Raw genomic sequence first — 11,357 nt, forward strand, 5'->3', positions numbered from 1 at the left:
GGGTCAGTCGGGGTCATTCTCAAGCAACATTGGCGCTAAGCTGTATAAATACGCAATTAGAGGTGCATTCGCCGCGCAGATACGTACATGGCATCGACGTAGTCCCCAGAGCCGTGCTGGATTTTTTCAGGCACTCCACCTACTTCGCAAGTGCCCACATCCGCCTCTGAGAGGTGTTCCTCTTCCTCTAAGGGTTCCTCTTTCTTCGTCTCAGTATCAGGTTTCGATCGTAATTCCGTAAGATCCATAGCCTCGTCGACGACATTCACCATCATGCGCCCAGGAACGGTTTTCATTGCCTCCAACTCGCCCTTTTCTTTATCTAGAATCCATTTCTGGTGAAAAGCTGAGAGTTTCTTGTTTTCAGATGGATTGATGTTCTCTTTCTCTGCAAGTTCATCGTACTCATCTTCGTCGTTATCTGCATCGTCGTTTGACGCTGCTCCACCACCGCAATCGTCCTGTCCATCCCCGTCATCGTCATGAGCTTCTTCTTCAACAAAGCCTGTCTTGAAACGTCGTTCCGGTGCTTTCACCTCCGGGCTTTTTTTCCATCCTATAAACCAACTGCCTTTTCGCAACTTTTTTTCGCCTGGGACATTTATTTGACGTGTATCGCTTGTAGCTTCCATGGTAGACTGGTTTGTTTCTTGCGGGGCCTCAGGAGCAACTTGATCTTCGGTGCTAGCGGTGTCGTTTGTAGTCTCCTTTGCTTCAGTTGCATGACGAGATGCGTCCTGTTCCGCTTGCTCGGAAGCCCGCGCTCCATTCTCGGGTGCATCGCACTTGTTGGTGACAACACAAGGGGTGTTATTTTCGAGGACGTCTTCTGGTGTGGCGAGCGGAAGGTCATCCATGGCGTCTTCGTACTCCTCTTCCTCTTCTAGCTGAGCAGTTTTGAGCGCAGCTTCTTCTTCATCCTGTTCAACACCATTCTCTGCACCCAGGTAACCCGAACCCGGCCGATTCGGGGGCACCTCATCTTCATCTTCATCTCTATCCGACAAGTTCCCGCCCTCTTCTCTCTCGTCAACCTTCCCATCTTCAAGCGTGCCCGGGTCCTCCGAGCAAGGCTCCATCGGAACGTCGTCGACATCGAAGCTCTCCGGCCGGATCTCCAGCAGCGTCTTTGCGGCCTTTTCCTTGGCGCGTTCAAGCTCCCTCCTCCTCCAGAGCTGCCTTTGAGCAGCCGGGTTTAGCTTCCGGGTCGGAGGCGGGAGCACGACGAGCTCGTCGTCGTCTTCACCGCTCAAGCAAAAGGACCCTTCTGAATCCTTGAGGGTGGAAGTGGTGTCGACTTGCCGGAGCTTGGCTTTGTAGTCAGCATCCCAGGAGACTTGAGGCGCGCCGACGGCGAGTGCGGCAGCGCTCAACTCCGGGTCTGCGAGAGGAGTTGCCGCTGACCTTTGCTTCGCACGCTTTGCACGCAGAGCGGCGAGCTTCGCTTTTACGGATGACATGACGGATGGGGGAGCGGAGGAGGTTAGAGGGATGCTGCGATGGGACGCCGAGGCTTCCGGTTTCGGGGAATGTATGTATCTATGCCCGGCATGTTGAGCTGAGTCAAGAACAATATTCTTGTGCGGGTGACTGGCTGGCTATAATGTCCGTTTCGTCATTTGGTTTCACTGGTACTTGGGTGTTCGCGCCAAAACGTATCATCGCGTTTCAGCCGAAAAACAATTAGAAAATAGATGAAATTGGAGGCAGCCTTGTAATCATACGAGCACAGAACGGCACTGAATGTTGAAGCCGTCCACTGGCGGGAACGGATTCGAAAACCCTCGCTTCTGCGCCTGTCTGAGGCACTGCAGCTATCGCCTGTGCACACTATTTGGTTCACGAAGGGCATGCTCGTCCCTTTCGAAACATAGCCGCTAATAAGGCGCCACAATAGGGAGTTTACGAAGCTCCAATTCTTCCTCAGCGCTCCTGTTACGCGCAAGGCTGCCACTTTCGTTGGTATTCTCGTTTGCCAGCATCTGTTCATTTGGTGCCTACCGAAACATGCCTGAAAGACGAGTTAAGAAGTGCGCTGGTGCTCACGTCTTTTCAAAATCTGCCCCTCAGTGGTGAAGTGGCAACATATTCTTGAGATGCTCTGAGCCCGGCTCGAGAGCAGTTCCCTTCTGAAAGTATTCTGTGCCACAGCTTAATTTACAGCTGGCGATACCTTTTACGATGTTAATGACCCTCCACAATTTATGTCGATCGATATCGCATTAACTGCCCCGCCTGAGCAACAAAAGTCCCGGAGACGCGTGTTAAACACAATAGCAAAACACAGGGAACTGAACGAAATAATCGACGGCAGTTCATGCCGGGGCTGTCGCAATGACAGCTTTCTTGTCCACTGATATCCTTCGTTTTTGACGTGCCTCTGCGTGTACAGCTTCTCTCTCTTGGTTGGACGAATCACGTGAAACCCTACGCACGCACGTTTTTTTTTTTTTTCTCTCCCTACGCTCAAACCATTGGCCTCCCACTCATCACATACCAGGTGACCCTCAACTTTCATCATAGCGGGTAGAATAATCGGTGAAGGCCTGCTTCGTAGAAAGGCGAATACCGTGCAACGACCACATACGGTACTCGAGCTGACCGTAGGTACTCTACTCGGAAGTCTAGAAGTGTGCATGTTGAATTTCCTCCTGGGCTTGAGAATTCCATCTCATGCGCCAGTTATAGCCAGCCATAGAGCGCTTCCATCAGACAGACCAAATCGCCATCATGCACATCACCTCATTTTTCACTATGTAGCAAATATGACGCGAAGACCTCAGCACACTTAACGACGCCTCATTCCATGCGGGAAAACCCTCTCCGCCCATCTGTCTCATGACATCTCCGATGTGACAGCCGCTGTCCCTATTCAAAGTATTCCCGCTGCACTACAAAGTATGAGAATATCGACAACGTCCGCGCTCGCTCGTGTACGTGTCCTGTGTCCTTCAACTCAATCCCGGCGCAACTGCATTCTTTTCCTAGCCGCTGCAACTATCCTACTGGCAATATTCCCGATTGCCCGAGAGTTGCGCCCATCCACTCAGCCAGCTGACTCGTGCCACCTCATCGGCATCAACCCCGCCGCGAAAGAGCTCTGGCAATTTAGCACCCGCTCTCTCTGCCTCTCCTCCTCCATTTGTCTCAACGCTGGGTATCCGGGCGGTGCACTCTACCACGCTTCAAGCCTCTCTTCGACCAAGTGTCACGTCGATAACCAGGACTTCTCCGCAACCAACGTCAAGTGGCCCTCACTTCTTAATTCCACACAGCACACATGCAGCGATTTCCAATACGGTTTCGTATATTGTGCTCATGGGACTGACTTGCGCCGTGCCCTTCCAGTCTGTCCCAAAGTGCGGCCCTTGTCCATATCAGTCCTTCAAACAGCGAGATGGTACGAGGACATATCTATTCTTATTCCTGATTATGCCTATAGCCGGAACATGTATCATTTTGCGAATCCAGTCTTGGACTTGGTCCGTGTGGTTGAACATTTGGAGGTATTGCTGGACCGCTGGGGCAAAGAGAATGTTCGCGGCCCGGGTGGTCTACCGTATTTCAAGTCAAGAACTGCTCGAGTGAAGCAACTGCGCCTTTTTTTCCAAGGATCAAAAAGCATCCCTCTAGCGCACCGATGGAAAAGGGAATTCATGCTCATGTTGATCCAAGACCGAATGGAGCAGAGGGGATTGAACGTGACCTTGTATTTTCTCCCGGATATCGATGATCAATCTGGGCATCTTTGCTTTCGAAATGCCTTGATCATGGGACGAAGGGGCCACTATGATGTGTGGCCATTTCCTAATTCAACCGAAGTACCTCTTGATGGGTTTTCAGTGCCTGAAGAGGCTGTGTCGCTAAAGCGAACAGTCTATAAAAACTTGGACATCCGAACTCGTCTACCAAGTGCTCATCACCAACAAGCAAAAACCGCGGTATCTGAAGTCCCTCCACTTACTGTTGCATACGCGAAGAGAGAAGGGAAACCATCTTCCGACGGGCATTATAAAGCCGGAGCTATGCGGAAATTTTTTGACGACGATGAAAAATGGTTCGCCGACATGCTGAAGAACGAAACAGATGCAGCAGGCGCAAAGCTTGTAGTCATATCAGCGTCGTCGGCTCAGAACTTGACGACGCAGGTGAAAGACATTTTCCAAGCCGGTTTCATAGTTGGAATCCATGGTGCGAATCTGGTGAATTCCATGTTCATGCTACCGTTTGGTGTGTTAATGGAAATATTCCCGAATTCTGTCGATCACAAATGTTATATGGCGGGATCCAATTCCGGGCTTAAGTACTTGAGCTTCGAAGCAAGTGAGCAAGCAGGCGTTGTTGAAAGCGGGTGTTACTACAAAGACTCATTCTGTAAGAGCGATCCTCGACAGAGGCGAGTCAAGCTTGGAGCAATCGCAGATCGCACAATGGTTCGAGAATTGTTCAAAGAAGGCATACAGCATTTACTGCAGCTTCGGAGAAGGTTTCCGGATGGGATTCCAGTAAGATACAATCGCGGTACCATGTATTTCGAAATTAAGGAGTCGGTGTGATGTGTGAATGTGTGACGATTGCTGTGGGGTTGGATCTGTTCTAAAACCTAAGACATATGTGCACAGTGAGCTCTCGAACATATAGCACTATATGAGGACATTTCCGAAACCTCTAATTGCGCAATCCAACATGTCCACTATACAGCACCAACGGTACCCTTGGGTGCCGCAAAGTGCTACGTGCTGTTGAGACTGCGTTTGATTCGTTCTTAACGCAAAGCCTATCGTCACGAGCCTAAATTCAGAGTGCCCTCCATTAGTACTGTAGGACACTGCTAGCAACATTCATGTACATACTGTACATCACAAGTCTTGTTGAACAGAAATGGGAAATATCTGGATTGGGCAGTGATACAGTCCGGACTGCCTCTCCCTTGACGTGAAAAATTGGCGTCGTCTTTGACAGGTGCTGCACTCCAAATGTTTAGTGATGTTGCTCCAGGTATTCTATGTAAGGGCAATACCCAGGTAAAGGGCAACGTATGAAGAAAATAGCTAGACAAAAATAAGAACTCGTCAAGTACACTTCAAAAAGATACATAAAATGTTCGCGGAAACAGAATGAAAGGCCTGCAAGCCAGCAGAACAGCTCGAAGATGGAAGAAGGGTGCTCACGCATGAAGATGTAACTACACACCGAAAAAAGAACACAGGCAATTTAAAACATTGGTGATGCCTCAGCCACGGGTTCCGGTGTAGTAAACAATTCCGGGAAGCATGTTCGAACGGATTGGAGGGAGAACTTGACACACTTTGTATTTCCCGGTTCACCAAAGCAGCGATTCGAGCGACAGGAGCGGCGTGTTGTGCATGGTGCACATTCCCTCTGGAAGCAGGGGTCTCTGTCCACCCTCTGCATTGAGGTGATGCACTTTCTCTTGTAGCACACACCGATTTCACACTGCCAGTGGAAATAGCAAGACTCGCACTGTTGCTTGTTGAGAGTAGGATTTCGAATCACGAATGGCAATCCCAAAAAGTTGCCGTGGGAGAATCCCATAAGGGCAACAAGGACGAGAAGGGAAGCAAAACAGCGAGAGGAAGACATTTCTTTGGAAGGATTAGGTTTGGTCCGAGATGAAGTGGGTGCGGTGAATTCGAGTTTTGGTGCTTTCAAAATTGGAAAAGACGGGAGTGAAAGGCTGCAGAAACTATGCGAGCTCTAGATGTGCAAGCGAGCGCGCACATGACTGCAACCCTTTATATTGTGCGAGAATGTCTTATATTTCTGTACCGTACGCACAACTTCTCCCGTATGCACGCTTCATGATCTAGACGACGACTATGGGGGCACAGCATGCCCTTCTCATGATACATAAAAGCCCCATAGAATGGTTTGGCAGATGGCAGATGACAGTTCGGTTTGTCGGGCGTATGGCAATCTCCCTTGGGGATTGGACGAGAACAACACACTGTGCTTTTGGTTCGTGGCATTGCGTTTTTTCACGCGCCGCTGCTTTTCTGTACACGCAAAGAGCTACTGCTGGGGAGCTCTGCGTGTAAGGCATGAACGCCGCCACGCGCTGTGCGCTCTCCTTGTGACTTTCCATGGGTGGTTTCTTCAAGCATGGAATAACGAGTGGTCTACCTCTTGAAAGATGAAAAAGCTGTCCGCTCTACTAGAGCCAAGTGGTCATCCCGCGGCACGTCTCGATCAGTTGTTATTTTCTACGTTTTCCATGCGCGACAAAACCTTCAATTCCAAAAACATGACACTACTGTATGTCACTCTTGACAGCAAAGTGACACCATTCCCCTCTTTTGTCAGCTGTTACCCATGGCTCTTCCTCAGCAGCCACATGACGCCGTCCTGGCTGCCCAACTCGTAGATATGTGTTAGTCAGAGGTCCTGTCGTTGCGAACTCAGAATTAATTAGAAGGTAGGCCCACTCTTCGAATGATTGCTCACCCGTGATCGTCAAGTCAATACTGGATATGGCGTAGACTTGATAATTCTGGACTGTAAGTTATTTCAGCAGAAGGCTTGAGACTCTACAATACACCCACTGGTGAGGGAAGGGTAGTTTTTGTCTGGATGTAAATTTCAAGCTTCTCACCCACCACAGTCCCCAAGTCCTCGCTATCGCGTCCTGCATGTGTGCACGTGGTTTCTATTACAGTCCAGGAGTTGCGATGCGCTTCATTCAAAATCTAGTGGGGAGGGGGCCCCACAACATGTAAGCACCCATGGTCATCATGCAAGAATGAATTATATTGAATTTCTGGTTTCGGGGAAGAGGTAGAAGGATTTGTCCAGGAGGCACTCCTTGTCTTTGCAATTATTAAGTTCTCAGGTTCAGAAACAATGTTTGCCTTCTGCCTGGATGGAACCAAATCACAAGCCTTCATCTGTGCACTGATTGTACCCTGGGCATTGGGTACCAACGCAATTGCTTTACTTTAACATGGAAAGGTATATAGAGGGCAGTCTCTGTGCCTCTACGGTAACAGGGAGGACATCCTCTCCGCGCACAGTTTATCTCGTGTCTGGTGGACATGATATTGTACAGTACTGTACTGCAGTCATCAGTGAACGTGAGTCACTACCGCACAGTACATACAGAACTTTATGAACGGACCACTTCTCAAGGGATCCTTACGTGTCACTTGACGTTCAACGAGCAAACGTAATGGTTTTATGCAAGGGTTTCAGGGGTGCCGGGATTCCGCAATGGTATTGCGGGGAAGGTAAAACTTCTCTTAGTACTTTCTCATGCAGGAGAGCATCTGTTCTCCTCTCGAGCTTTCTACCTTCTTCGCGTTTGCTTTGGTTGCAATGGTTATAAGCAGTTCTGTAGAATTACAACACGCGATGCGATTGCATTCCACTAAATGTTGAGCCTCTACCGCTAGAACAACAATTAGAGAGAAGTTATCGAATACTTGCGACGAGTACTTATTCTTGGCCTCAGTTGTGATGCACACCCTGCTGTCAATTCTGACGGCACAAACGCCGCCATCAGCACTTTCGCTTGGAATATTCGCCATCACAGATAGAGAGTGAGGTCATACGGTGGAAAGAGATGCAATTCGATCCCAACCCCTCTTGCTGGCGATGCAGCTCAATTCATTGACAGCCACTACTTTGGACGCTTTTTTCGGAAGCTGAATTTGCGTCAATTACGACCTTTTTTGGATCTTCGAGACCGGTTCGTAAAATGAGTTCAACCGAGTATTGGCCCGGGAGTACTGTTAGAACTGGATTCTGAGCGCTGGACTCATCTGGTATAACAGAAATTGGGAGGCGTTTGTGTTTTGGAATCCTCAGAGATGAAGATTTCAATAAAAGAATGGAGTTGGACCCAAAGCGTAGTTTTCATTGGTTTACCGGGTACCAAGTATAGCACCCTGTACAGTACTCTTAGTGCAGATGCCATAATGAGTTCTGTTGGCACATGCGTAAGCCGCATGTGACTTCTTTTCAAATAGTGATGAGAAGTCCAGACTTTTCTTGTCTGGACTTCTCATCACTATTTGATCCCCTCACCACAGGAGTAAAAAAATCCGACTGCGCTTTGAAAACCACGTCTATTTCTGGCTTCAAAGGTGACCTGATTTGCACAATCTGGGTCCTGGCGGAGGCGATGGCTTTGGAGAATCTCTTTTCTCGAATGCATGCTTTGTCTGTCACAACGAAGGGGGTCCAATTGGGGTTTGTGCAATACGTTGCAAAGGAGAAACAAGAAAAGGATTGCTCCTGTATTGTAGCTTTTCTTGGCGCTACTTGGTGCCAGCATCATTGCTCGTAGAAAAGATAGGCCACCAACTTTAGTGAATTCGCAGATCCACTTCTTCGGAATGATAAAGGCTATTAGTACAACTTCTTTCGCTGCCATGCTCTGTATATATTTCTGTCCATGGTTCATGCCCCTGTCTAACAAATGCACCTACAAGAGTAGGTCTTGGTACGCGCTATCATGAGGGATTTTTAATTCGATAAAGGCAGACCCCATTTTTGCAAACGGAATATTAAAGTCCTCCTTCATAATTTCGGTTTCGCGCCGGATCTCGCAGACGAGAGAGTTCAGTACTCCCTGATACAGCTCCAAAAGGTACTCGACACGAAACAGAATCACAAAGGACTTCGGAAATTCTTTGTATGGCGGGTAGACATACAGCGACAATTTTTCTTCACACAGTCGTGTCTGACCCTAGAACGAGATATTTACTCCATGTCCATAGAAATGCTTATCATTTCTTAGGAAGAGAAACCTTTTTTTCCTTGTCGCAAAGAAGATGCCGTTTTCTTTATCAGAAAAGATTTTGATCAAACCCCACACCCTGATGATGAAGCATAGAAAAGAAGTTTGTGAGGCTTGATTGATGTTTTGGTTTTTCGCACTGGTTTTTAGTTGTAATTTCAAAGTTTTTGTTGTTCCGCGAATGCTTCCAAGTGGGAGCATAGCAGCTGTAAAAAAGGGCAAGGAAGGGTGGAGGCACCCGGAAGTCCCGGAAGGGGAGAGAGGGTAGAGAACAACCCGAACACTCCACCAACAAAGTCTCCTTCACAATACTGTACTATTTTCGAACGAATTACGAGGCTCGGATAGATATTGTATGCCCACGTGAGACTTCAAATATACATTCCTGGTAAACTCAGAAATATATATTTGAGGTCTCACGTTGCCCCCGTTTTCAGGCAACTGTACAATGGATAAATATCACTTCACCAAAGTGCGGTATGGGGCAATGGTAACGAAAAAAAGACCCCACAATAATAACCGTATCACCCCGTCACAATGCTCTGGGCAACTGAAAGAAGGCATGGCAAGCATGACTCCCGAAAGGTACGTTTGTAAAAGCGGGTTTGTTAGTTGTTGGACATTTCGGAAAAATTCGTCGTCTGCGAGAGATTGAGACTCAAGGAAAGCGATTCATCTGCAATGCCCGAGGCCTCCTTCTGTCCCTCCGGGCCCCATGTGATAGTACTTTGTACGCAAAACCGTGTGCGCGCAGCAGTTTTACTGTCGTGCTGCATCGTGTAGTAGACGTGCGATCCACTACGCCAGTCTTGCGACTATGCCACGTCTGCAGACATGACCCCTCGTGCCTGAGGGATCTCTTTGGTTGACAGCAGTATACAGTAGGGGGCTATGGTCGACCATCCTCACTGGGAATGATGCAGTTAGAGGCGACATTTTTATATCACAAGGACGATCGTTGTGTCCCACTATCTGGTCTGGCTCCACGAGCGTTCTTAACGGATTTAGCTCGTTCAGCAGCATGCAGATTTTCGACCCTTCATGAGAGCGGTTTTCTGATAAACAGGGGCAATCGTAGATGGAAGAGTTTTGTTAGCAATGTACGGAATAAGCATTGAACAGAATAGGCGTGCACACTCAATGGTTTGGTACAGGAAGCTAGAACATCTGACTCGAAGCAAGCAGGCAGAGTCAACTATTGCGTGCGTGATTATCTTGAAGCTTTGTTCAGTACTCGTAATCTATCAAATGCACAGCAAGAATATAGGCAGCACAAAGGGCAAGCAGGTTACCCACACATGATGACTCACAAATGCTCGATGACGCAATGCAGCGGCAGCTACCAACCCCAGTCCGACGAACTACCGCTGCTGCTAGAATCGGTATCCGATCTATTCCCGCCACCGCCGGAGGCCCCGGCGCCACCATGTCCGCCTCTCCCCCCTCCATGGCCGCCGCGGTGGGCGGGGCCACCATGTGCGCCTCCGCGGCCACCTCCGCGGCCACCTCCGCGGCCACCCCTATGGGCGCCTCTCCTGGCGCGTCCGCCTCTACGCCTCCTGCCCCTCCTGCCCAGGGCTGCGCCGACCATCTTCTCGGGGTCGCCGAACTTGTTGGGGTTTTTGATGAACATGTTTGCGAGCCTGTTGACGGCGGCGTTGGACGAGCTTCCGCCGCCGCGGCCGTGGCCGCGGCGCGCGGCGTGGGCGCCCGCGGCGTGGGCGTAGCGGCGGTACTTCTGCTGGGACTTGTGCTTGCCGTTGCCGCCGCCCGCGTACTTAACGGCCTTGCCCAGCAGGAAGCCAAGGTCGCGGTCGGAGGTGTCGCCTTGGTCGCGCGCTAGCGAAAGCAGGTCGCTCGCGGAGAGGTCGTCGTCGGACATGGTGGCGGGGCGTGGCGGCGCGGCGTGCAAATGGGTGGGAGGGACTCTGCGGGGCGGCACGGAGGTGGGCGGGTGGATGGTGGTGGACGAGGATGGCGGTTATATATAGACAGGTTGGTGTGTTGCTGCTCCAGGGGCCAGGTGGCGGAGTGATTCTATCTCGCGGGGCTGGTGATGGAGATATTTTTACAAGCTACAGTACAGCGCGACGCAGTACCAAGGGTACAGCACGTAGCGCAACGGAGACACGTGGTGTTGAGTCGAAACTGTGGACTACCCTTCGGTAGTCAAATAGATGTGCGCGGTGGGGTTGCTCTTATTAGAGTAAGAGGATGCTCGACTGAGAGAGGGTGAGAGGGTGGCGCGAGATACCAAGGGTACAGTACTGGGCGATGAAGCAGTCAGAAGAGCCGCCGCAGAGCAAAGCCCTGCGCAGCAGCTCGAGGGCAGGCGGGATTCGGTCGAATCCTACCGTTGCCGCCCGATTCGTCCGTGGTGTGTCGAAGCAGATATGGGCGGACGTGTCTTGCATCCCGGCTTGTCCTATGTCACCGTGACGAGAACCTCATCCTCTCATGCCCGCCTGCTTCTTTTTGGGAAACTTGCGGTTGTTGAAAGCGGCTCTAGATGATGGCTCACTCGTAGCCTCCCCCCCCTGACGAGAACCCCCCCTGCGTGTACACTAATCATCGGGCCTCGTCCGGGTGTAAGCTCCAT

The 11,357-nt window shown here is 50.1% G+C and overlaps 4 protein-coding genes; 3 read left to right on the forward strand and 1 right to left on the reverse strand.

Annotated features, from left to right (window-relative positions):
• Positions 1-56: 56 nt before the first annotated feature.
• Positions 57-1,460, reverse strand: CHC_T00003513001 (hypothetical protein). The gene has a single exon (XM_005714704.1). It carries the CDS (start codon positions 1,458-1,460, stop codon positions 57-59), a length of 1,404 nt encoding a protein of 467 aa, XP_005714761.1.
• A 1,440-nt stretch (positions 1,461-2,900) lies between these two features.
• CHC_T00003514001 (hypothetical protein) lies at positions 2,901-4,556 on the forward strand. The gene has a single exon (XM_005714705.1). The coding sequence runs from the start codon at positions 2,901-2,903 to the stop codon at positions 4,554-4,556; it is 1,656 nt and encodes a 551-aa protein (XP_005714762.1).
• A 2,630-nt stretch (positions 4,557-7,186) lies between these two features.
• On the forward strand, positions 7,187-7,408 carry CHC_T00003515001 (hypothetical protein). XM_005714706.1 is given in 2 exon segments: positions 7,187-7,342; positions 7,343-7,408. The coding sequence occupies 1 exon segment, from the start codon at positions 7,187-7,189 to the stop codon at positions 7,340-7,342; it is 156 nt and encodes a 51-aa protein (XP_005714763.1). The 3' UTR covers positions 7,343-7,408.
• A 2,981-nt stretch (positions 7,409-10,389) lies between these two features.
• Positions 10,390-11,357, forward strand: part of CHC_T00003516001 (hypothetical protein) — a 2,730-nt gene continuing 1,762 nt past the window's right edge. Inside the window, exons 1-3 of the mRNA XM_005714707.1 lie at positions 10,390-10,415; positions 10,579-10,926; positions 11,286-11,357. The exon at positions 11,286-11,357 is cut by the window's right edge and continues 1,019 nt beyond it. Of these exons, the coding sequence (XP_005714764.1) occupies positions 10,390-10,415; positions 10,579-10,926; positions 11,286-11,357 (446 nt within the window). The remainder of the gene's footprint in view (positions 10,416-10,578; positions 10,927-11,285) is intronic.

This window comes from Chondrus crispus, genomic scaffold, assembly GCF_000350225.1.
Source record: "Chondrus crispus Stackhouse genomic scaffold, scaffold_193, whole genome shotgun sequence".
Taxonomy (NCBI): Eukaryota; Rhodophyta; class Florideophyceae; order Gigartinales; family Gigartinaceae; genus Chondrus; species Chondrus crispus.

What these genes read in the sequence shown, in the direction of transcription:
- CHC_T00003513001 (XM_005714704.1), bottom strand. Translation starts at nt 1,460, where the DNA reads ATGTCATCCGTAAAAGCGAAGCTCGCCGCTCTGCGTGCAAAGCGTGCG.
- CHC_T00003514001 (XM_005714705.1), top strand. Translation starts at nt 2,901, where the DNA reads ATGAGAATATCGACAACGTCCGCGCTCGCTCGTGTACGTGTCCTGTGT.
- CHC_T00003515001 (XM_005714706.1), top strand. Translation starts at nt 7,187, where the DNA reads ATGGTTTTATGCAAGGGTTTCAGGGGTGCCGGGATTCCGCAATGGTAT.